General features: G+C 43.8%; 1 protein-coding gene across 4 annotated transcripts in view; it reads left to right on the forward strand.

Annotated features, from left to right (window-relative positions):
- Nucleotides 1-21,036, forward strand: part of raver1 (ribonucleoprotein, PTB-binding 1) — a 62,337-nt gene extending 41,301 nt beyond the window's left edge. Inside the window, exons 7-14 of one of the 4 annotated variants that reach the window (XM_060943174.1) lie at nucleotides 2,280-2,358; nucleotides 2,465-2,682; nucleotides 7,536-7,620; nucleotides 7,712-7,848; nucleotides 11,215-11,286; nucleotides 15,929-16,051; nucleotides 19,386-19,451; nucleotides 19,543-21,036. In XM_060943174.1, the coding sequence (XP_060799157.1) occupies nucleotides 2,280-2,358; nucleotides 2,465-2,682; nucleotides 7,536-7,620; nucleotides 7,712-7,848; nucleotides 11,215-11,286; nucleotides 15,929-16,051; nucleotides 19,386-19,451; nucleotides 19,543-19,689 (927 nt within the window). In that variant the 3' untranslated portion in view covers nucleotides 19,690-21,036. Of the gene's footprint in view, nucleotides 1-2,276; nucleotides 2,359-2,464; nucleotides 2,683-7,535; nucleotides 7,621-7,711; nucleotides 7,849-11,214; nucleotides 11,287-15,928; nucleotides 16,052-19,385; nucleotides 19,452-19,542 lie in introns of all 4 variants that reach the window. The other 3 variants (XM_060943173.1, XM_060943175.1, XM_060943176.1) reach the window with 3 other exon arrangements.
- The last annotated feature ends 5,619 nt before the right edge of the window (nucleotides 21,037-26,655 follow it).

A 26,655-nucleotide genomic window follows, 5' to 3' on the forward strand; every position in this document is an offset into this window, starting at 1 on the left:
ATGAGTAAAGTTGGTCTCAACAATTGGTGAACTTCCAGTTTGTTTTTTAACATCCTGCCTAGACAAGTATGAAATATCTCCAGCTGAAAATCATTTCATCTCATCTCTCACCGCTTTATCCTGTTCTACAGGGTCGCAGGCAAGCTGGAGCCTATCCCAGCTGACTACGGGCGAAAGGCGGGGTACACCCTGGACAAGTCGCCAGGTCATCACAGGGCTGACACATAGACACAGACAACCATTCACACTCACATTCACACCTACGCTCAATTTAGTCACCAGTTAACCTAACCTGCATGTCTTTGGACTGTGGGGGAAACCGGAGCACCCGGAGGAAACCCACGCGGACACGGGGAGAACATGCAAACTCCACACAGAAAGGCCCTCACCGGCCCCGGGGCTCGAACCCGGACCTTCTTGCTGTGAGGCGACAGCGCTAACCACTACACCACTGTGCCGCCTCCAGCTGAAACTATTTAATTTGAGAACATGACTGTAGCGGTCACTTCTACCGCTGTATGTTGACACCCCTCCAAAGGAGATGTATCAGACTTCACCCCTCATCTCTACTGCACAGGAGTTTTGGCTTCGTTTCTATAGAACAGAAGGTAATGGAGCCATGCTGTCCATGTTTTTTAGTCCTTGGTATTAACGTTCACGCTGTTCTACAAAAGTAACACACACACCCCGCCTGACCAATCGGATTCCGGAACTTGTCGGTGCTCAAACTCTGAACGTACGGCAGCAAAGCAGCCATCATGACACCGAAACCCTGATTAAGCTCCTTGCTCTGGTTAATGTACAACATGTTTTGCGTAGTATGAGGTGTGTTGATTCAGACCCGGGTTGAATTATTTATCCCTCCTCCTCCTCTGTGTTTTTCGTGAAGTGCGTGTTGGGAGAGGTTCCTCCTCCTGTTATTCTGGAACATCAGGTGTAAGGAGTTAAGCTGCTCATTGTTTCATGGATGCAAACGGCGCGCCTTTTGGCGGATGCCGCCTTTTTCACAGCTGTCTGGCGGACTTGTGTGAATCGTGCAGATCCGAAGAGGGTTTTTTTGGGGGGGTTGGAGTGTCTGATTATAATTTCAAAGTAAATTCTGTATTAAAATGACTAAATAAGCAAATGCCGTTACAGTCCATGAAACGTAGGAAGTATAAGTATGAGAAGAAAACAGTAAATCAGAAAGCTGCGCACGTAAAGCTGATTGGCTGCGCGCCATTATCTGCTGCTGGCTGCACTTCACTGCACGCGCGAGGATTTCCATCAGTCCAACGTAAGTTACGTAATTGGCTTTATGTGCGCAGCTTTCTGATTTACTGTTTCTCATACTTCCTATGTTTCATGGACTGTAACGGCATTTGCTTATTTAGTAATTTTAATACAGAATTTATCTCATTATCTGTAGCCGCTTTATCCTGTTCTACAGGGTCGCAGGCAAGCTGGAGCCTATCCCAGCTGACTACGGGCGAAAGGCGGGGTACACCCTGGACAAGTCGCCAGGTCATCACAGGGCTGATACATAGACACAGACAACCATTCACACTCACATTCACACCTACGGTCAATTTAGAGTCACCAGTTAACCTAACCTGCATGTCTTTGGACTGTGGGGGAAACCGGAGCACCCGGAGGAAACCCACGCGGACACGGGGAGAACATGCAAACTCCGCACAGAGAGGCCCTCGCCGGCCACGGGGCTCGAACCCGGACCTTCTTGCTGTGAGGCGACAGTGCTAACCACTACACCACCGTGCCGCCCCATACAGAATTTACTCTAATGAAATTATAATCAGACACTCGAATGCCCCCCCCCCCCCCCCAAAAAAAAAAAAAAAAACCTCATCGGATCTGCACGATTCACACAAGTCCCCCAGACAGCCGTGAAAAAGGCGGCATTCGCCAAAAGGCGCGCCGTTTGCATCCATGTTGTTGGGGATGGGATTTTAATCTGGCCTCTTCAAGGTGCTCTTTTATGGTTGTTAGGAGTTTCTCAGAAGTCCTACAGGATGCGTGAAACAAACTAGAGTAAACTGAAGGTCTCGGTCAGTGCTTTTCCTTCTCCGTGCTTCAGGCCGAGCAGTAATAGCTCATGATTTTGAATGACTGTTTCCACTCAATCCAACTCAATTTCGTCGTCATAGCGTCATTTGTTTGGTTTTTTCTTGAGTGCCTGCACTTTAATCAGACCTGAAGTGTTTGTTTGCAGTGTAGCGTTTTCTTGTGCTCGTGCCGTCTGTACAGAGACGCTAATATGGCTTTCTGTTTTTGTTCAGCAGGCTGGACTGCTCAGTGAAAACCCTCTGGCTGCGCTCCCTCTTCAGCACAGTGTGAGCATGCTGGGAGATCTACCTCATGGTACGGCAAACAGATAAACCTCCTCTTTGTAGTAACTGTCTAGCATTATTTGGTCAGCATTTCTTGTCCTTCTGTTGCCTGCGCCAGTGGTGTTGATTTCTTTCAGTTCTGTCTGGTACAGGTGCCATGGCTCCTGGCTTGGGAATTCAAACGGAACCTTTGGGCCCCATAAAGCCCCCGTCTCTGGGCCGGACTCTAGGGAGGGAGCCGGAGTCTGCAACCACACCGAATAGTTTCCCCGCAAACCCTTCTCCTGCACTCCAGGGTATGAGCGTTCCACTTCTGGGGAGTGTGCTAGGAGGAGATGGGTCCACACTGCCAACGGTGAGGGAGCGCTTTCAGCCCTGAAGAGTTTCATTAGCTGCGCGGCCGTAATTTCAGGGCGACGTCTCGCCCTTCCTATAGCTTTTTACGTCTCGATTGATTTGATTTAAGCAGGATGTACGATGGAATATTTATACCCCTCGTTTATTTATAAACCAAGGCCCTGTTTTCCCATCTCTTTGGGTTCAAATATTTTACTAGGGATGAAAAATTGAAATTACTCTAGTATTGAGTTAGAATGGGTATACGATGTAATCCTAGCAGGCGAAAGTCTGCATTAATCACTCGTAATGTTGAGTGTCCCTGTAGAGATCAGGGTGTCCTTCCCCTCCCCACAGCTCAAGAACACTTGGACCTGAACAAACAGTTAAAGGAGTCATTATTTAAAGCAGATACGCAGAGCCTTTATTTTTAAATACGTTTCTGAGTGGATAGTATCTCAATCATTGACTCTTGTATGCTGCATAAATGAATTTTAAGTGTGTATGTATATATATGTGTGTGTGTATATATATATATATATATATATATATATATATATATATATACACACACACATACATATATATATATATGTGTGTATATATATATATATATATATATATATATATATATATATATATATATATATATATATATATAATTTTTTTTTTTTTTTTTTGAGAGTTAGAATCAAGCGCAAAGTTGGCATTGGAGCTGAGCCAGCCAGCCCTGAGTGCATGATGTCGCAGCGGTAACCGGTTTTAAGGCCGAGGCCTTTGACAGCTTGAGACCAAAGTCATATAAATAAAACTTTATGGTGAAAGTAAGAAATACCGTTACCGACTCGCTCAACTAAGACTGACTTGACTGCATTGATTGTGGGTTGACTCTCATTAAAACAGGATGGGTGTTAAAACTTATGCAGCATACATGTACATGCATGCATTTTCACTGATAAAACATAAAAGGCTAATTAAATAATCAGATGAACTGAGACAATCACATCCTGAAGCAAATTAAATAATCTTATACCGCTAACTTAAACACACAATACAAGTTACATGTATTAATCTAAATGCAGGTAAACAACGTGGTGTTTTTGTTTTGTATCCAAATGAGAGTCGGAGCTTACCCGTCTGCGTTCTCGCTTCTTGAGGCCAATCTTGTGGCCGATTTGTTTTGAAACGATCTGACTTTCAGTTGTTCGTTCAGTTCTCTGTTCATTCGCTTCTTCCACGTAAGGGCGAGATGGCAGCGATATCCAGTGTAGAAATCAGACGGCTGCTCCACTCGTTCTCTATTTTCTCCATACTGAGTACTCCGCCATTACTGCTCTGCTCAGGCAATTACTAAAACCCAGGACGGAACAGGACGTCACCGGTTTTAGCAACAACCGCGGGGAGGTCACTGCCCGAGCGATATGCCATGTTTCGTCCCGGGTTTTACCAACAACCCTCGGCTCACAACTGAACTTGCTTTCCTTTTTAAATAAAATTATACTTATAGATTTCTTTAATTGTTGATACTGCACCCTGTTTCAATACGGGTTTATAGCCAACACTCCTCAACAGATCAGAGGTTTTGTACAAGTCCTCAGTAAAAATGTGCAGAGCAGAAGAGAAGCCACTTCGTAGGCGCCCATGTGCCTGTGAACTTCTCGCAAAACGCGTCCAAATCTTTGCAGTTTGAACATTCTTGGGCGATGAATGCAACGTAAATCCACCTTCTGTCGTGTTGCTGCACCTGCCAGCAACACATCTACGTGGCATGGCGATAAATTAGCTCAAAATGGAGGATCGGAGTTGCAGTCAGCTCTGTGTTTTAGTATAGGGGTTGTTTTACAATCAGGGTACGCAAGCTAAAAATCACATTTAACACTTATGTTCAATATCAAAAGGCTTGACTAAATAAACTTGGTTGTTTATTGTAGCCCTGTGATCGCTCTATTTACCATGCAAAAAAAATTTGGTGATAACGTTATTTTTGGTGAATGTATGGCAATATATGTCATATTTAGCAAAATTACTCGTGTCATTTAGAAAGTGCTTTTTTGACCACAGGTAGCTCCAAAAGGGATGCACTTACATCATTCTTTGTACCATAAAACACACATTTGGTTCCATATCATTGGAAACATAGTTAAGCTTTAATGTTGAATGCCAGTAAGTTTTCAGACTATTTTGATCAAATTAGTATGTAACTGTGTCAAAAAAAAAGTCCTCTCCGAGACAGATAATTTTTCAATATAAAATAACATATCTAAAATGATTATTTTCATCCTAAAATGTGGTCAAGATATTGGGACATAAATATTAGAGACAACTAACACAAAGCTTACAGCCTTATATTTAAAAGCACTATGGAAGTAGTGGATTCTGAATTGTCAAAAAAAAAAAAGTCCTCTCCGAGAATCACTTCATTTGTTTCTCCCAGCCCTGCTTAAAGCTACACTTAATCTTCTTTATCTTATAGCAGATTACACAAAGCTACCATACACACGTCAAAAGATTACCTGAAATCTGTTCTTTAACTTGTCCTTCACTTAAAAACTGCTACAAGAACCAGTTTGAATCAATTTGAATTTTGGACCCCTGCGACACAAACTTTGTACCCTGATTGTAAAACAACCCTTAGCGGAAACGGTGATGAGACCGATAGGCTTCCTGCTGTGGTGTTACAGATGTCAAGGTCATTCACTCAGACCGCTACCTATATAAATGACTTTAATCGTAAAGATGACTATATTAGATTTGTTAACGCTTAAAACTATTCCTGTGCCATTCTTGAGGTCTCAAGGCATTTATAAACAAAGTGAGGCCATGGCTCTGCGTATCTGCTCTAAGTCTTCACATTTATTTTGGAGCAATTAAAAACAACTCTTACAATGGAACTACACTCCTGTGTTGTGTTGGGAGGGTGCAGGGTCCTGCTGGGGGAGACGCTGGAGATGCACCAGTGTCTGTTTTACCTCACAAACCAAAGATGCTGTAGAAAGCTCCTGTGAAGGATGCATCTCGATTAGCATGCGTTTGAAAAGGAGTGCAGTTTCAAACTCCCACTCAAGGGTGGGGCTGGTGGAGGCCTCTTTAAACTCCACGACCTGAAGTACCAAACAGTCAACACTGCATCCGCATCGGCCTTGCAAGGGTCAGGATTACTGTAAACGGAACACGACCCATTTGACGTTTCGTCACCGTACAGTCATCCTTTTAATTTTGCAGCTCAAAACATTACCTCTTATTGAGGTTTTTCACCTGACGTCACAGGGTCACATGACGCCCCGGTGTCCGCCATTTTGAAGGTCAAGCTACATACTCACGCTGCAGACAGAGAGGGAGAACTAGCTTGAAAAAAAAAAAAAACGTGTTAGACATCGGATCCAGTGTAAATAGCTGCCGGAGCGCGCTCCGGCTTGCTCCCCCTCAAATTAAGCAGCGCGCTCCGGCTTGCTCCCGGAGTGCTCCGGCCGAGGTTCCGGAGCACACTCCGGCTTGCTCCCCCTCAAATTAAGCAGCGCGCTCCGGCTTGCTCCCGGAGTGCTCCGGCCGAGGTTCCGGAGAGCGCTCCGGCTTGCTCCCCCTCAAATTAAGCAGCGCGCTCCGGCTTGCTCCCCCTCAAATTAAGCAGCGCGCTCCGGCTTGCTCCCCCTCAAATTAAGCAGCGCGCTCCGGCTTGCTCCCCCTCAAATTAAGCAGCGCGCTCCGGCTTGCTCCCCCTCAAATTAAGCAGCGCGCTCCGGCTTGCTCCCCCTCAAATTAAGCAGCGCGCTCCGGCTTGCTCCCCCTCAAATTAAGCAGCGCGCTCCGGCTTGCTCCCCCTCAAATTAAGCAGCGTGCTCCGGCTTGCTCCCGGAGCACGCTGCTTAATTTGAGGGGGAGCAAGCCGGAGCGCGCTCCAGCAGCTATTTACACTGGATCCGGTGTAAATAGCTGCCGGATCATAATTACAGTAAACTAGTAAATCCAGTAAAGGAAAAACTTGAGACTGAAAGGTTTTAACAGTCATCCAAATGACTGAACGTAAACATTGCTACAGTAACATACCAGCTATGATGTTGTTGACATTAGCTAGTGCTAACAGCTAGCTGCTAGTGCACTGCTACAACACAGACACCGACCCTAATAATACAGTTCTTGGTCATTGTCTGGTAACAGCAAATTTATAACGGGCCATGTCTCAACAGACTAAGAACTTTATTTCAATGACATTTAATAACATTTTGTTTATCCTGAGGACCGAAAGTAAATGAAAATGTGAACAAACCTTAGCTGTAATAAGATGGTGACCACCGGCTCCAGGGACGACCCACTGATGTAGGCATGTTACCCAGCCTGACACAAAATATTTGTAGGCATCCAAACTCGTATACGCTTTCAGATCAATACCTGTGTATGGCGATGGGTTTTTAACGACACAGGTATACAGATCATGTGGGCCGAAGTCAGGTAAAGACGAGGGCTTCGTGTACTTCCGTACGTCAGTGAACAATCCTGGTGGAAGCAGGTAAACGTCGTTCTCTAAGCCTGCTAACCTCAATTTTTGCAAATCCCTCTCCCTCTGCTCGCCCTGTAAATGCCCTACGTCGCTGGATAGTGAAGGTGTTTTCTGCATCTCGCTCCTTTTTCTTTTATGTTTTTCGTTTGTCGCCTTCCTCGCATTCAAACCGGTTCGAGCCGTGACGTCCAAAATGGCAGCCTAACGATGCATCACATGACTTGGTCACGTGGGTGAAAAACCTCAATTGAATCAGTGCTGTGATTCGGTGTAAACTGTCTGCGCCTACGCACCGTTCAGCTTTTCATTATGATTACACATGAATGGCTGGTCCTGCAGAGTTTGACTAAAAGCTCTTTGTTTCCCTTTCTGTGAAGGTGTCTTTATTAGGAGAGCCACCCAAAGAAATGGGCATGTCCCCAAACCCCTTTCTGAACTCACCGAGTATATTCCCATCCTCTGGTAAGTTGTCTCATATACTCCTCCCCCCTCACCTCCTCCACCTCCTGTGGGTCTTATGCCTTTTTTTTTTTGTGTGTGTGTGTGTGTGTAGCTGCCAACAATAGGCCCCACCCATACAGGAAGAGACCAATACTAGGTAGCATGGCTAACCAGCGGCCCATCCAGAGCATCCCCTCCAGTTATAACCTGCGCTGCCAAGACTCGTACGAGTTCCCAGCAGTACACCAGGTTAGCATAACTTTGTTTATACTACATTGCATTCATATACTTGAATCTGATTGGTTGGGAGGTGTGCACCATTTAGTCATGGAAGTGTTCCAGAATTCCGGGTTTTCAGATTTTCCACCGGATTTTTTTTTTTTCTGCTAATGACCCGGAAATCCGGGTATTTGACAAGTCTTGAAAATCTCCGGTTTTCCAAATGGAGAAATTTATTTTTCGTGTTCCTAGACGTGGCGTAATACTTTGCATTGTCCTTGCATGGGCGCGGTCCTTAAATAGCCCAAACACAGTTCATTGATTAAAGACAGGTGTTTTGTTAGCGGCGCGTGTGCCGGAGCTCGTTAGGCGAGCATGCCAAGGTGCACCTTCAGGTACACGTGCTAAAGCGCACAGGGCTGACACCGTTCTGCGCAAGCGCAACACAATCTAGTTGCAAATTACGAGTATTTTCACTTGTTAATTCACCATGTCCAAAAAAAATATAACTTTCCATCAGAGTTGCATTTTGTGGCTTCGAAGCCAAGTTTTAGTGCCGTTTCTAGAACGCAGCATCAAGAAACCGTGGAAGAAACAGCAATAATGGAAGAGCCGGTTTCTAAGCTGCCTAAAACTAGCAATGGTAATATTTTTGTTACATGATGCACTCAGGCTGCCAGTCAGTGTGTGACTGACACACACACACACACACACACACACAGGCTGCCAGTCAGTGTGTGACTGACACACACACACCCTGAAAAATCCTCACTACGCCCCTGATTTACATGAGAAATTTGGTATTCATTGGTGTTTAAATTTACAGACAGTAGACCCCTTCGCATGTTTGTAAACAAACCGACTGTTGCCAGGATGCGCGCGCAGCCTGGACCCAGAAACAATGGCGCTGCCCGTAGACCGGCATTATGAGCTGTCAGATTATGCCAAACAATTGTCGTTGCAAGATCAAGAATGCTACATAAGTTAACTCTAACAAGTGGACATCGCCTACCGGATCCGCATTTAATTAAAGAGTGGACGGACGATGTTAGTAATGCCGCTTTTCCACTACCAACGCGGCTGAGTCGGGCTGAGCCGTGTGGTGCTGAGTTGGGCTGAGTCGAGCTGAGTGGGGCTGTTGGAGTTGCATTTCGACTACAACCGTGCTGAACCGTGCTGGCTGGAAGTGGGTGGACACATTGGGTGGAGTTAGCGAAAGTGGGTGGACGTCAGGTGATGTCGTTAGGCGGCGCAAACAGTGACATCAGTGAGCTTTTAAGCGGTAGTCTCACAACCCGGAGAGTAAACAATAAACATGGAGGACATGGAGTCGTTAGTGTTGCTGGTCTTGGTGCTGTGGCTTGTTGTCACCGACAACGCCAACAGATACTGGCAAGAGCGTATAGATGAGGCGAGGCGCATAAGGCTTCGTAATTCTTCTTCCGGGTTTACGGTGTTTACAGATCCCAGCGTGCTCGCGGGGCGTGTGAGGACACGCCTCCTCACCAATCAGTGCACAGGGGAGTGTCTCCTCACGCCCCCAGCCCCACTCAGCTCGGTTTGGCTCGCTTCAGCCCTACTCCAAAACCGTACGAGTTTTGGGTGCTGAGTAGGGCTGAAGTGAGCGGAGTCGTGCTGTTCTTAGATAGTCGAAATGCGAGCCGTGTCGGGCTGAAGCGAGCTGAAGTGAGCTGAAAAAGGGTAGTGGAAAAGGGCCATAAGTTTACTAAACACTAAACAGCAATCTGCAGGAGGTAATGGCATGAAAGGAATGATGGTGTAAAGAGTGCAGCTAAGAGAAATCAGAGCTGCGTAAAAAGCGAGAGGCAGAGAGCAGAAATGAAACTGAACGGGGCGGGAGCTAGGTTACAGCAGTCAGCGCAAGTTGGCATTTAGAGTGAGGGCACACAATTTCACCTTTCCATCCTCGCTTTAAAATTGTGATTTTCGGCGTACACAAATAATGATGGCACAAAATCTGGACTGCTTGAGTCAAGCGAGACCTCTCCTACAAACAAAATTGCATGCAAAGCTAAGTTAACATGCTAACAATATTCATTACATTGTGTAACTATGACCCAGCTAATCAGACAAACGTTACCAAAGTATTTTGCTACATCAATAAACGAAGACTAGAAAAAATAAAAAGAGAGATTTAATAAATAGCCTGATCTTACCTGTGATGAAGTGGGCGCTGCAAACCCGCGCATTTTTGATAGTGCTTTCATCCCAGTCTACACGTTTGATGGCTTGTAGCCATGGATGTTGCCCCCCCCCCCCCCCCCCCCCTTTTTTTTTTGGGAATGGGTGAGATCCTGCTGGAATTCTGTACATTTTAACCCCATCACTGCTACGATTCTGACACCCGACAACACAACAGCTAGGCGTTTCTTCCAAATATTTCTTCTTGTCTCTACCGTCGCGGAGTCTTTTTTGAGTCCAGGCTGCGCGCGCAATTTCCTCTTGCGTATGAATGACGTTTACTGCGAAGGGGTCTATACGAACTAATGTAAACAACTGGCTTCAACTCGCATAAATCTGAATTGGAAATGTTTAGTTCACTTTAGCTTCTGCAAACGCACAACTCTACTAAAAGATTGATAAACGAGGCTCAACGTCCCCAACACTGAAACCTGAAAGCTTTAGAAACTCTAACAGACCTTTACTTTTTAACAGGACTGGTTTGGGATTTTGCTGAGTTTACCTTCAACTGGGTTTTTTTTTTTTTTTTTTGTCCCCCCCCCCTAAAAGTAATGAACTGTGTATCAGGAAAATCACTGCGTTTTCTAAACACACTCCTGAAAATTACTCATTAACTAGGGGAATTAAATGTGATATTTTTGATGTGTTAATCATTAATGTACATGAAAGAAAAAGGCTTAAAAGTTATAACTTGTTTTAGTGAAAATAAGTACTAAAATGCAGGGGTTTGTGTTAAAATATTTTCGGGGGACGTTGCCACCGCCCCCCCCTCCCCCCCCATTTCAGGTTTTTTTTCCTTTGCTCCACTTTCATCTCTAACCATTTCTGTATCGCCACAAGGCTGAGACAGCAGTTCAGCTATAACGTGAACAATAGATTAATGTGCTTGTTGTAAGCTGTTTCTATGGTAACAGCTTGTACAGCAGACACTCCACATAATTCGAACACTAACAGAATATATAATTTTTTTTAAAGATGCACGGACAGGCAGATGAAGAGATGTACTTTGTTATAAGTGGAATAACACATTCCAGACCGTGCAGTTATATGAAAATGATCCACTTCAGAGTGATGACAGTACATCTCTCGGCGTCTGGTCAGATCACACCACTCTGATGTGGATGATTTTTCTTCTAGCCACATTTATTATGCCTGTTCCTTACATTTTCCACCTGGTCTTGTAACCTTCTCCAGGACCCCCTCTCTCACCTCTATGAGCATCTGCAGACTACGGACAGCACCGGACACCTGGCCTACGGAGCACAGGTACGGCTCCGCCTGATCACTTCAGTCAGGGACGAGGTTAATGAGAGACTTGCGTAAAGTGATCTGAAGAGCAACTGGTCCCTCACTGCCTTTCTTACTTTGCCAGTATTGAAGCAATAATTTGGTCTCGGGTTAAATTTGCATAATTCCCCCCCCTATTCATTTAGCCTGGGCACATGTGGTGTTTGTTTGCCTCTAGTCTCATGGTTTTGTTAGTTATAACATGCCTAATGAGTCAGCTCCAGACGAGCACTTAACTAATTCACAAGGTTGCCTTAAAAAAAAAAAAAAACTTGTTTACAGTGGCATGCAAAAGTTTGGGCACCCTTACTGAAAATGTCTTACTGTGAATAGTTAAGTGAGCAGAAGATGAACTGATCACCAAAAGGCATAAAGGTAAAGACAAGACATTTCTTTTCAGTGTGTTCTGCAAGATTTGTGCATTTTTGTTTTGTACAATTGGAGAGTGAAAAAAGAAAAGGAACACCATGTGAAAGTTTGGGCACCCCAATACATTTGAGTTCTCGGGTAACTTTTTTTTTTTTTGACAGTGAAACTGGCCAATAAATGGATAGGAAATGCTAAATCATTAAAAAAAAAAACCACACATTCTTACTGTACATATCTTTTGTCAATGTGAGACTCCTTTGACATTTCAGGTAAGGCTGATGCGTCTGCTGCGCATCCCTGAATTAATAACTTTTTTTTTTTCTTCTGTGTATGGAAAAAACATGACCTTCCATGCATACATTTTTTACAATACACATAATGTTAATTGGGTGAAACCACTCCAGTCAATGCACAAGTTAGTGCGCGTGCCCGAGACTGGCACTATAAAGCCACCCCGACCGCTGTAGTTCGGGTCCTTTGACCCAGGAACCCAGAAGTCCTGCAGTAAACAACCACAGGGAAGCAACGGGAAAATGCAGCTCTCGCCTACACAAATCAGACACGCAAAATAAAAGACCTGAACTTGATGTGTGTGCTGGTATATGATTACTGTAACTGTGTCTGGTCAGAAAAGACAATAGATAAGCGTAACCGTTGCACAGTAACACTACAAACACCCGCAAAGTTATTTAGCTGCTGGCTAGCTGCAGATACTGATCTGATCATTACGCTAGATCAGTATAGTGTAATGTGGTGCGGTGTAGCGTAACACAGGGATGGTCCCGTATGCATTCGTTTAATGGTCTTCTGCGTTTTAGTTACTAAATTATAATCGAATGCTTGATTTATTTGGTGTATACTGATGAAGTTACAGAATTATAATGTGGTGGTGTGCCACTTTAAAAGCGCCTGTGGAGAACAATGTAGAGGACTATATAGTGAGCTCATTGGTAAAATGAAGAAAAACGCTTTCGGACACTACTCCGTCACGCTAGTATTTGCGTCATTGTTGCACAATTAAAACGTGCCAGCTCAGTCGGCTGGTGGGTTTTCAAAATTGTGATAAATCCATATTGTACTGAGTGTGTTTCCCACATTCATCAATGCAAAGTACCTGCATCTTTCACTTCTTTTAAATCAAGGCTGAAGACTTTCTTCTTTGCTGTTGCCTTTTATTCAATCAAATTTGAGACTTTTTCCTTCAGCACATCTGCGATGCATGATGGGATATATTGCTTGTTTGGTGACCATCAGTCGTACGTTACTTTTTGTGATGCACTGTGGGATACTTTGAGTGTGCTATAGTGTAATAATCCTCACTATCGTTTCGGACAGCGCTACAAAATGGCGTCCTTGTTATATAGGGCCCTATATAGTGAGTAGGGAGCGATTTCAGACACAGGGATGGTCTCTGCTCGTCATCTTGGAGACTTGTCAGTTGTCATACCTGTTGTGACACTCCTCGTAGATTTTAAAGTGCAGATCCTGGACCAAATTCGTTTAATATGAAAGTATGTCCCTTTACACACTCATCCAGAAGGGTAATTTTGCACAAGGCCATCTGTCTACAGCAGAAAAAAAATAAAATAAAACCCGTCTGGAAAAATCCCAAGGGAGTCTGGAGCCAGATTCATGACGTCATGTGCGGAAGCGCCAACAGGCTGCGAGACCCTGCATGGTCTACACAGGCTGTGCACCGAACCCAAGTTTAGCAGCTAGCGGTTTTGCATTGAAATATGGAATCGTCACCGGAGTGCAATGTGGGGAAACGATGAGTACTAATCCCATCAAGATCGGTGTTGCTACACCCTCCTACAATACATCTGTTAACCATTTTAATAATTAAGCGATAACGTTGAAGAAACTTGCAGAAAACCACCAGGTCGTTTTCTCATAAACCAGTGCTGATGTAGGATTCAGAGGGAGGCGTCCCACACGTGATGTCACAAATCGATGTTTGCTGGGAAATCCAAATGCCAAGTTTTTCAGAGGTGGACCAATTCACCTCAATGGCTTGATTTCAACTGAATTTTTCTGGGATTGCACAAAATGTGACTGATATTTGACCAAGTTTAATATAAAATGGGAGAATTACATTGGTCTTGCTCCTGAATTTACCTGTGATGTGCACTGTAAGGTAGATGAAAATGGGGAGGGGAGGCTGTCTTAACATGCAGTTCATTCATGCGGAAATCTTTCCCTGTCCAATCCATTCGAGTATCTAATCCTTTAGATAAATCTAATCTCCACCCTTCCTTCCAAACATAAATCACATCGTCCATGCAAGAACATACTAGTGCATCTCAAAAAACTAGAATACCATAAATTCTTTTTTTTCATAATTCAAAAAGGTAAACTTTCATATATTCTATATTCATTACATATGAAGTGAAATATTTAAAGCCTTTTTTGTTTTAATTTTGATGATTATGGCTTATAGCTCATGAAAATCAGAAATCCAGTATCTCAAATTATTAGAATATTCCCTAAGATCAATCAAAAAAAGGATTTACAATACAGAAATGTCCAACTTCTGAAAAGTTTATACAATCAATACTTGGTTGGGGCTCCTTTACCATGAATTACTGTATCAATGCGGTGTGGCATGGAGGTGATCAGTCTGTGGCACTGCTGAGGTGTTATTGAAGCCCAGGTTGCTTTGATAGCGGCCTTCAGCGTATCTGTATTTTTGGGTCGGGTGTTTCTCATCTTCCTCTTGACAATACCCCATAGATTCTCTATGGGGTTCAGGTCAGGCAAGTTGGCTGGCCAATCAAATCATGGTCAGCAAACCATTTGGTAGTAGTTTTGGCACTGTGGGTAGGTGCCAAGTCCTGCTGGAAAAGGAAATCAGCATCTCCAAAAAGCTCGTCAGTAGATGGAAGCATGAAGTGCTCTAAAATCTCCTGGTAGATGGCGGTGTTGACTTTGGACTTGATAAAATACAGTGGACCAACACCAGCAGATGACATGGCACCCCAAATCCTCACAGACTGTGGAAACTTCACACTGGGCTTCAAACACCTTGGATTCTGTGCCTCTCCACTCTTCCTCCAGACTCTAGAACCGTGATTTCCAAATGAAATGCAAAATGTACTTTCTTCTGAAAAGAGGACTTTGGACCACTGCGCAACAGACGATTTCTTTCTGTCCTTAGCCCAGATAAGACACTTCTGACATTGTCTCTGGCTCAGGAGTAGCTTGATATTAGGAATGCGAAAGTTTTATCCCCTTTTTTGAAGATGTCTGTTCGTGATGGGTCTTGATACACTGACACCAGCCTCAGTCCACTCCTTGTGAAGCTCTCCCAAGTTCTTGAATCAACTTTTCTTGACAATCCTCTCAAGACTGCGGCCATCCCTGTTGCTTGTGCACCTTTTCCAGCCACCCTTTTCAGCAATAACCTTTTGTGGCTTACCCTCCTTGTGGAGGCCATCAGTGATCATCTTCTGGACAACAGTCAAGTCAGCAGTCTTCCCCATGGTGGTTGTTGTGTGTACTGAACTAGACCGAGAGATACACTGTGCTCATACTGTTTTACTCAAACTCGAAATGAAATTCTAATATTTTGAGATGGGGTCTTTTGTTTTTATACTGTATGCCATACTGATTAAAATAGAAAAATGCTTGAAACATTTTAGTTTGTGTAATGAGTCTATAATGTATAACATTTTTACTTTCTTAAATAACTGATGGAAAATATTGAACTTTTTTTCACAATATTCTATTTTTTTGAGATGCAATAGTATGTTTGAACGTTATGTGTTCTGTATAAAAATTGGCACCAAGCCACCGTAAATAACTCAAATGTTTGAATTGTTAGCTGTGGAAAGGTGACGGTGACATTCTAGCGTATTGTGGGACTTCTATGCTGTGGTTCATCAGCTCTGCACTCTGAAAATGCCTGACCAAGCGTACTGTACACCCATCCTGATCTGGAAATCCTTGGCTGGCTCTTTTTGATGTTCGAAAGCAGCTCAAGTTTAAGACTCTGAATCGCCCTCTTGAGTACAGCACTTTAACACCACGGTAATGCAAGAACGTGCACGTACAGAAGGAACCTGTTGGTAAAGGTTTAGACGGGTGCCGTTTGTCCTGCGTAGTGTGGGCTTCGTCTCATGGTTCCAGTGCAGAATTCCAGGATGAAAACGTATTCACTTCTCATTACTCCAAATATAGCCAGGCAGCCATGATGTTCTTCAGATCAGCAGTGATGAATGTGTTTGGAGACTAACCTCATCATTCTTTGCAGCACTCAAGACACAGAGCGGTCAGTGAGGGAAGGTCTCTCTTTGCTTACCCGCCCAGCCCTTCTGGCTCCTCCTACTTCAGCTTTGGTGCCCCTGGGACCGTGTCCTCCACCCAGCTCAATAAGGTACACTACTCCTCCGTTAGGGTGGTCCCAAAATTTATTTTTTTTTTTAAGGATTTTGTTACGACCACCTTTTTTTTTTTTTACATTGCCTAAAGTTATTGTGTGAAATTTGGTTAAGATTTGTTCAATGTTTAGAGGTGCCACAAAGCCATTAAAGTTTTCACTCAATGGGGGCGTCGTGGCTCAGGTGGATAAGGCGCCATACCATAAATCCGGGGACCCGGGTTCGATTCCGGCCTGAGGTCACTTCCCAATCCCTCCCCGTCTCTCTCTCTCCTGCTCATTTCCTGTCTCTACACTGTCCTATCCAATAATAAAGATGAAAAAAGCCACAAAAAATATCTTTTAAAAAAAAGTTTTCACTCAAGACACTATAAAATAATGTGGCTTATTCACTGTTTCATATTAATACAGTAATATAACTTCCTGTGTTCAAAGTAACAATAGCTATTACTTGTCTGTGATTTTCTAAACCCTTCAGTATTATGGTATCTTGTGGAGATAAAAACACACTAAGGACTTCCCTAGCAGAAGGAAGCTTTCTCCCAGACAGTTCCTTGGAAGTGGGACCAATTAACCAAACTTGTGCTGTGTTCACACTCGTACCGGTACGAAAGTGGTATAACTGTATCGATACAAAGTATACCGGTACAGTTTAGTGCATCTGTCCACACGAGCGAGAAATGTTTGCGATTTTCTTTCACGGTAGTTGAAATGCGCGTGCGCGAAATGTTTCCGTGGTTACCGAGTAACTTCCTTCCGAGAATATGGCGGATGAAACGACGTGTGCGCTTTTTGTCAGTGTACAGTCTGTATTTCTGGTGGTCACTTATTCAGTCTAATCGTATAAAACACGTGAGGTAGTTGAGAAAGAAACAAAGAAAACGAATCTCACTTTCTCCCCCCTTTCTTTGCTCCATATAGCTCCACGGTAGTTTTAAGCCATTTTGACGTTTTATTTACAGCTGGAGAGCACGCGCGTATTGTATTGTATGAATAACCCGGAAGACGTAGGAATGGTTCATTGCGCATGTGCGTTATATTTGTATCGATACAGAACCGCTTCATCGGTCCACACTACAGCGAAGCGCTACTGTACCGGTACGAAACCCATACATTTCCTACAGTACCGGTATAGTTGCTAATGTGGACAGGTGTTGCGGTATGAAAGTAGTTTCGTATCGGTACAAAATCCCTAGTGTGGACAGGGTGGTAATTGTCCTTTCTGGTTTTGTGCTTTGCACCACCGGTGCTACTTGTATTACTGTTGCTAGCCATCTGAAAAGCATAGAAAGAAAAACATTCACAACTTCATCAGCATATTACGATCAGTGCTCCTTGTTCAAGAACCCCTTAGTGCATGAAGGTTAACCTTCTATCAGTCTATAAACTCTTCCTGCCTCTTCTTTTTCATAGTGGCATATTCCCTCTAGAACTGTGACTTTCTGGGGGTTTGAGATCTTCTCTGCAACAGTCTACGTACCAACTAATGTTAATGGCTTAACCTGATTTGCAACCTCGTGTGGCACCTCTAAATATTAACCAATTTTTCTGAAATTTTGCTTGTTGCCGCCTTTTAGCCTATGTAAAAAAAAAAAAAAAAATGGTAGGGTGGTCGGAATGTTTTGGTGTGTAAAAAAAAAAATTCCCATACATTTTGGGACCACCCTATTCTCCGTCTACAGAGCTGCTGCTGATGTTGGATCTTTAAAGTGGGGAGGGAGGGAGGGAGGGGTGGGGCACTGGCTTCTGATGCAGCTCTCATTGACTCCTTGTCTATTGATTTGTTGTTGAGCTGCCAGTACCTTAACCTTGTACCTCACTGAAAGGACAAATCATTAAAATGCTTCTTGGGCCAGGATGTTATTGTAATAAAGGTGCGCAGTAATGAATTGCGTAGGTCGGGGTGTTTTTGGGGGCCAAGCAGCAAAGCTGCGAAGGCACCCATAGGGATTCTACTGTTTATTATTATTCAACGTTCTTCCGCCTCTGCAAGTCTATGGCAGCCCATAGAACCGTCTGGTAAAAAGTTGTGAAATTTTGCACACTGATTCTAGACAGTCTCGACATTCCGCTCAACAAATTTCAGGCCTCTACCTCAAAACCTCTAGCGCCACCAACAGGTCAAAGTCGCAGGTACATTTCTGCTTGTACCTTTTGAACCCTTGGTCCGATTTTCAAAAACTTGGTATCCCTGGAATCCTTGGGCCAAGACGAATCCAACGCACCCTGACGTCATTTTCCGCCCATATACTCTGTTTTCTGGACTATAAGCCGCTACTTTTTTCCTAGGTTTTGAACCATGCGGCTTATACAAAGGTGCGGCTATTCTGTGGATTTTTCTTCCACCGCTAGGGGCGCTCTAACCGGAAGTAGAATCAAAAATAAGATAGACGAAAAATCAATGCAAAGAAGAATTAGCAGATCTTTAGCAGATAGAACACGCACGACAAATTACTAACTGGTAATTATTTTCAAATCCAGCGAAGATGATTAAAGTGACTTGTGGTTTCAAACACAGGAGAAATGAAGGTAAATAAATACCGGTTATTTTCTCTTGGTTCTGTTCCGTTTTAATCAGCAAAGTTGCTGCCGTGTTAAAAGGCACTGTTCGGAAAGAATCTGTTCAGGTACATACATGTACATTTACAGTACAAAATCGTTCTGTACATGCAGTAAATATCTAATTTTTCAACATGGATATCTGCGGCTTATAGCCCGGTGCGGCTTGTATATCTTTTTTTAAATTTTTTTTTAAAAATAGAGCGGATGCGGCTTATATACAGGTGCGCTCTATAGTCCAGAAAATACGGTAGTTTTCCCGCCATTTTGAATTTTGTGAAAATCAATTAAAATGCTTCTCCTCCCTCAATTTTTGACCAATTTCTCCCAAACTTGGTACATAGCATAATTGGACCAAGCCGCACAAAAGTTATGCTCAGTGTTTAGAATTTCATAAGCGTTTGGCCGTGGCCGCCAATCAAAATTGGCTGCGCAGATGCGAAACAGGAAGTGTGCTCATGTCTCGGCTGCCCTTTGGCGTATCTTAACAAAACTTGGTGGCATTATGCCACACCCCTCCAAAAAGGCCCACAAAACATTTGGAACAAATTGGCAGCTAGGGGGCGCTATAACTAGGGAAAATGACTTTTGGCTCATATCTCATGATGCTTTTTGGGTAGAAACAAAATTCCACTATCTCTGGAATCCTTGGGTCAAGACGAATCCGTTGCACCTATTCTGCTTGGCCCCCACATTGCTGCTTGCAGATTTATTTTTTATTTTTTTTTTTTATTAAAAGAAACCTTCTCTTTTTTTCTGTTCGATTCCCCAGGCTGTGGGAATGCCTCCCACCACTCACTCCAGTGTCTTCTCTGCTGCACCTGGAAGTGGAGCTAAGGTCGGTCAGCTTTCAGCACCTGAGCTGCAGACTGTTTAATCCCTCAGGGTGATGGCTTTTATCTGCACTCACACTCTCGTTTCTGCTTTAGACTCCTGTGGGTGGACAGAAGCGTCTCTTCTCACGACTGATTCCGTCTCCAGAGCCCAGTCCAGAGGGTGGCTACGTGGGTCAACATTCTCAGGGTCTCGGGGGTCACTACGCCGACTCCTATCTGAAACGGAAGCGCATATTTTAATCCCCTTGCTCCTTGTCGATCCCCGCTGAGGGACGGTGGCCGCGCGTGGCGTTTTTTTTGGAAATCCAGGAAACATCCCGTTAACCTGTTCCACGCCAGTCAGTGGGAGATTTGTTTGTGAATGATTTCAGTGCGCATGTAAATTATTTTATTTTTTTTCCTACTTTTTAATTTTGCCTTTTTAAGCTTTTTTTTCCTCTTTCATTAACGCTAAGACCGCAGGTACCTCACAAAGGAAATCCCCGCCTCTAGTTTTTTTTTTTCCCCTCCCTGTTAATTAACTGTTCTGTATATAGTGGAGTAGACTTCATGAATACAGTCGGCATTTTCGGAAACCCTCTGGACATGTGGTGTGATGGTCTCGGCAGCAGGAACGGTAGCTGCTCTGTTCATCTGTGTTCATTGCTTCACTCCTGCTGGACACAATGTTTGATCAGCGTTTGTGTTAAACCTGTCCCCTTCCCACTTCCTTGGTCACAAGTCAGGTTTCCTGCACTAAATGTTGTGTGTTGCACTTGGAGGATGCGAGTCACATGAAATCTGCCTTCCTCATTTTCTCTTTCTCTCTCACTAGCCTTTGTTTTTCTACAGTTCTGTAACCTTCTGTTACCCATGCAGTGCAAGCCCCTGTACCACCAGTAGAGGGAGCTAGTTAGCTTTGTGGGAAAGTGCTCTTTCTCATGTGCCTGCTTTATTTGCCTTTTTTTTTTTTTTTTTAAAGTACTGGAACAGAAAAGACAGTTGACAGCAGGCTGGACCTGTGCTTGAACATGAGTCTCTCTCTCAGTATGAAATTACTGCTGCAACTGTCCCAGCTCCATCCCGACTCCTGCGGCGGGGAGTTCTCTCTGATTAGAACATGGCTGGATTATGAGTACCAGATCTGTGACTTGCTTAATCTTGGCTGAAGTTTTGATTGTGGTAACTGAATCTCTGGTGTGTTGCAATTCATGACGGAATCTACAAATCCCTCTGGTGTCTGAGCTCATGACGTGTCGAGTGTCATCTTTCCCTACTTAACCTCCTTATTTGCTGTGTACATACCTGAGCTTGTATATTTCTTTGGAATTTTTTCCTCGTGTTTACTTTTTCTTTATCAAGTCTGTAATTAGATTGAAAATGCTGCTGATTTGTTTATTTTTTTTTTGTATTTTTTCCCCTTTTTTTTTTTTTTTTAATTTGAGTGATCTAGCAGCATCTTGAGTTTACACATGCTATATAGATTTGCTGTATTGTAAAGAACCAAACGGACTTCATTTGTAAAACGACTGCTTAGCAAGTGCATCATTTGTATAGAGCTGCCATGTTTGTGACGCATTTCAGTAAGTAAATGTTTATTTAAGTTCACACCTTTATTGTCGTCTTTACAGCTATAGCGTAGACTAGTGTTTGTTTCCCACTTGTTCATACTGGGAGTCTTGGGATGGTTGTTGGGGCACTTTTTTTTTTTTTTTGGGACAGTTTTTCATGAATTGTTAAAGGAACAGTCCACCGTACTTCCATAATGAAATATGCTCTTATCTGAATTGAGACGAGCTGCTCCGTACCTCTCCGAGCTTTGCGCGACCGCGCTGTCACTCCTGTTAGCAATGTAGCTAGGCTCAGCATGGCCAATGGTATTTTTTGGGGCTGTAGTTAGATGCGACCAAACTCTTCCGCGTTTTTCCTGTTTACATAGGTTTATATGACCAGTGATATGAAACAAGTTCAGTTACACAAATTGAAACGTAGCGATTTTCTATGCTATGGAAAGTCCACACTATAATGACAGGTGTACTAACACCTTCTGCGTGCTTCAGCAGCGCATTGATACGGAGCTCAGATATCAATGCGCTGCCGAAGCGTGCAGAAGGTGTTAGTACGCCTGTCATTATAGTGCGCACTTTCCATAGCATAGAAAATCTCCACGTTTCAATTTGTGTAACTGAACTTGTTTCATATCACTGGTCATATAAACCTATGTAAACAGGAAAAACGCGGAAGAGTTTGGTCGCATCTAACTACAGCCCCAAAAAATACCATTGGCCATACTGAGCCTAGCTACATTGCTAACAGGAGTGACAGCGCGTCTGACTGCGTCTGACTGACTGGGAGGTCGCGCAAAGCTCGGAGAGGTACGGAGCAGCTCGTCTCAATTCGGATAAGAGCATATTTCATTAAGGAAATACGGTGGACTGTTCCTTTAAGATGAAAGCTTCTACTTGTAGTAATTTTGGCTTTGGGGAAATTTTTTCAAACTGGGTATATTCACATGTCCAGTATGGGTGGGTTTTTAAAGAAAAAAAATTGAATGTCTGTTAAATTATTTTTCATTACTGTTAGTGGAAAAATATGCATTCTACCATCTCCACTTCCTAATATTTTAACCTTTTCTCTCCCAGCATTGGTTATTTCCATTCACACCTCCTTGGCAGCTCTCATCACACCGTAGCTGCCCGTTGGAGCTTAAACTTGCATCAGCGGAGCCTGGAATCACCTGCCGTCCGAGCACTGCTGCTGAAGTTTCCTAGACGTTAAAATAAAATATATTTTCAAAGAGAACTCCAGCAGAGCGCTGTAAATAAACTGACCGACTAAGCTGTTATAGAAATAACATTTTAGAGTAGGTTCTTACTCAGCGCTATGTTATAGCTATTTTTTTTTTTTAAAGAAAATGAATCATGCTTACTGATTCCAGAGTTCAGTCGTGCTGTTGTAAAACGTGTTCATAATGAGGTTCTCCATATCTGTGTGAGCTTTTATCTTCAGCCATGTTTCTCTTTCCTAACTCCTAAATCTTTGCTTCTCATGGGTTTGTAAAAGGAACAGCAGGAAGTTATTACAGGAGCCTTGGAGTGATCTAAACATATTTTCGTTAGCTAAACTCTGCTGCACGTTGTTAAATTAGGGGGGTAATGCTCTTGTTTCGGAGCAGCTCCATGGGGTTTGGCTGACGCGGTTGGCCCGAGCGCTTCCAGACCAGCAGGGGAATACATTTGGCTGATGAGAAAAGGCCATCGTGCAGATCTAGCTGTCTGGAAAAAGTCAGTGCGCACCCTGCTGTCAGCAGCAAAGGCTGAGATGGGGATGGTGATAAGTGTATCTGTGCAGAAAGCAGTAACGTTTGATGGGAGCAGGGCACCAACATGATGCAGAAGAAACTTAAATTACCTTTTCACACTCGGTCCTTTTTTCTTTTAAATGGCAAAAGGGGCGATTTTCAGAATTGCTTAAAGGTAACGAGAAGAATTTCCTAGCTGGCTGAATTCCTAAGTGATGTGGATGTTTTAGCATTTACACTGGCGTGACGGGTGCCGTTTATAATGCCATGGTTACACTCCTCTTTACTCTTCACAGTGACTTCATCGACATCTGCCTTTCTGCTCTCTTGTATCAAGTTTAATTAGGGGACAAGGAGCAATCTAGGAAATTGGTGCTCTTTTACTGTTAATATTGCCACATTTAATTGTTAATCTCCTGCCAAGCCAATCAATGATGAAGGTCTGTTGGGGATATGACACATGAGCAGACAAGTGGCTCCTCCAGCAGGATTCTGACTTCAAGACACAATGGTGGAAGTGAAAATATCAATCAAATTTTATTTATATAGCCCTTTACAATAACCAAAAGGTACCCAAAGTGCTTTACGTCAAAGCCATAGAACAGAACACAAAAACACACAGGTTTTGACTGCGGAAGGTGCCGCTGTGCTGCAGATTACCAAAAGCCTTTCAGAAGTACATGAAATAAAACAGACGAAACAAAGCACCCCTCAAAAACAAGACTCCCCTAGTCAGGATTGTATGCCAATCTAAAAAAAGTAGCTCTTCAACTTTGATTTAAAAAGGCTGGGATCAATAGTGGTGCGAATGTCGGGGGGCAGCGACAGCAAAAGAACGATCACCCCACTGTTTATATCTCGACCTTGGGACTTCTAACAGAAGCTGACCCGAAGAACGCAGGGCCCTACCATGATCACGAATAGTTAAAATCTCAGACAGGTAAGAGGGAGCCAGGCCATTGATGGCATTAAAAACAAACAGAAGTTTAAAATCAATTCTAAAACGGACTGGAAGCCAATGGAGTGACGACAACACAGGACTAATGTGTTCACGTCTAGGCGTGCTTGTTAAAAATCGGGCCGCAGCGTTCTGTACAAGTTGAAGACGTAAAATTGAAGACTGGCTGAGGCCATCATACAGGGCCTTACAATAGTCCAGTCTCGAACTGATAAATGCATGAATTGCCTTCTCGAGATCCTGCCGACTGAGAAACGGCTTCGCTTTGGCCAAGAGACGAAGTTGAAAAAAGCTCGTTCTAACAACAGAACTAATCTGTTTATCAAATTTAAGCCCACTGTCAAACGTTACCCCAAGATATTCAAATATTTTGAATATGTTGTTCCCCCCCGTTAACATTAATAAACCACTCTAAGAGCATTAACCCCTTCAAGGCCCTGGGATGACTCACGTGCGTCATGAAATCTTTTAGCACTGTGCCTTGGCGGCACGGTCGCCTTACAGCAAGAAGGTTCTGGGTTCTCTCCGCGTCCACGTGGGTTTCCCCCACAGTCCAAAGACATGCGCTTCGGTTAATATGGGACGGCCTTGAGCGAGGCACCTAACTCCCGACTGCTCCCCGGGCGCTGTTAGCATGGCTGCCCACTGCTCTGGATGTGTGTGTGTGTGTTCACTGCTTCAGATGGGTTAAATGCAGAGAGGAAATTTCACAAGTGTGTAATGAATAAAGTTGTGCTTTCTTTCTTTTCTTTGCTTTATGACGTACGCTACTCGTCCTAAACACCACCTCTTCTGTACCTTACATGGCACATCTGAATTGCAGTCAATGCCTAAAGCATTCTTCTGTCGTAAGGTACAGCGGTAAAAGATTTCATGACGTATGTGACTCGTCCAAGGGCATTGAAGGGGTTAAACTAATTTCTGGATGTTTTCCATTTCAAGCGCTTTATCTCATCTCATTATCTGTAGCCGCTTTATCCTGTTCTACAGGGTCGCAGGCAAGCTGGAGCCTATCCCAGCTGACTACGGGCGAAAGGCGGGGTACACCCTGGACAAGTCACCAGGTCATCCCAGGGCTGACACATAGACACAGACAACCATTCACACTCACATTCACACCTACGCTCAATTTAGAGTCACCAGTTAACCTAACCTGCATGTCTTTGGACTGTGGGGGAAACCGGAGCACCCGGAGGAAACCCACGGCGAGAACATGCAAACTCCGCACAGAAAGGCCCTCGCCGGCCACGGGGCTCGAACCCGGACCTTCTTCCTGTGAGGCGGCAGTGCTAACCACTACACCACCGTGCCGCCCTCTAAAGCTTGAAATGAACCTATTCCTAAACATTGTCAGGTTTGTTTTATTGTAATCTTGTGCAGCTGTAGCATTTAAAACTCCTGACAGGCGCTGGAACGTTTTAATTATCTTAGTCCAGTGACGTCTGGAAAAACGGGTGGGATTTTAATAAGAAGAAATCAGTTCTTTAAATTGGTGTTTTGGAAGCCGGAAAAATGGGCAAGCGTAAGGATCCGGGCCGCTTTAAGGGCCAAATTGTGGTGGTTATGTTCAAGACCTTGTTTTTAAGCCACGACAAAAGCAGCAGTGCCGAAAGTGTATTGCTGTGTTTTTAAAATGAGAACAAATGTCCAACCCTTCTCTTGCTGGCTGCACAGAGACAAAAGAGAAAAATAATAAAACCCCTTTAAAAAGCATGTCCGTGCCTGTTATTATGTGTCGTGCTCTTAGCTCACATCCCCCTTGCTATAAATACGCCTGAGATTGTTCTTTGTTCCTGGGGTACTGTGTCTGTATCCCCTTCTCTCCCAGAGGGCAACCAAGGCAACACCGTGGCCAAATTTGTCGCACACATTTTCGATTTCTGCCTTTCATGTACCCCCACCGCTCCCTTCCTCCACCCACACAGTGCCTGCGCACCACCCGTGTTGACTCTGCTGCAGAAACCTGTGATTTTCCAAAATACCCACCAGCTGAAAGCAGTTGCTGCTTTAATATATAAAAGGTGCTCACAGTAACATCGACGCTCTCCTCACAAGACATCAGAATGCGTCTTTGTTCTCGTTTTAAAATAATGTCTGCCTTTTATGAATCATTGTCTGTCTGAGCTTTGGTTATTCCACGCTCCGAGGGCTCGACGGTAAACCCAGAGATGCCTTGGCCCAGGCATGGTGTCTGTGATATGATAATGGCCTATAAGGCAACGAGATTGATGTGTAATGGTGTTGAGTGAACTGCACCATCGCTTGGCGTGCGGTCACACTGACACTCGACCCTGTCTCCAGTTCCATCAAGTATCCTCTGAAATCCAGGCTTTCATAAGTTCTCCAATCCAATTAAAGTGCAATTAGACCACTTAGCTTGTTCTTACTGAAAACCACAGATGGCCTGATGTTTCCTCCTCTCCAGAAACTGCTCTTTACTTCTTCACAGACGGAGACGGTGTCTAAGAGACGCGGTTTGAGAGAAGGGGAGGGTTGAGTGAGCAGTTAATGGACTGGCAATTGAGATGAACTAAATGTTTCAGCTCTACTGCAGCCTTGTGACTTAACTGATCGCACACTCCTCCATTACAGGCTATATTTGGTGGGGTTTTTGTCTGTGTGTGTGTGAAAGCCCAGTGACTAAACCATGGAACATTTCCTACTAGGAACCAATTTATTTGCCCAACTCAAGATCAATTTATTTTGAGAAATGGACATTCTTGCATCAATACACTTACCGTTTTATTCACCGGCTCATTCTTCAATGTCAGCCATAAGGTAAAGGATTAATATTTAATTCCCCCTGCCTTCCCCTCGGGAAAGAGGCAGGTTCTAGTTCCCATCATCTCCTGATGTTGGGTCTGAAGTTTTGGAATGGGAGGAGTGGCCACTAACATCTTTTCTTGGCACCACACAGAGAGATCACCTTTCGTATTTGTGCATTTTGGAGAGAAGTAAAGTGCACTCA

The sequence above is a fragment of the Neoarius graeffei genome, chromosome 16 (genome assembly GCF_027579695.1).
Source record: "Neoarius graeffei isolate fNeoGra1 chromosome 16, fNeoGra1.pri, whole genome shotgun sequence".
NCBI lineage: Eukaryota > Metazoa > Chordata > Actinopteri > Siluriformes > Ariidae > Neoarius > Neoarius graeffei.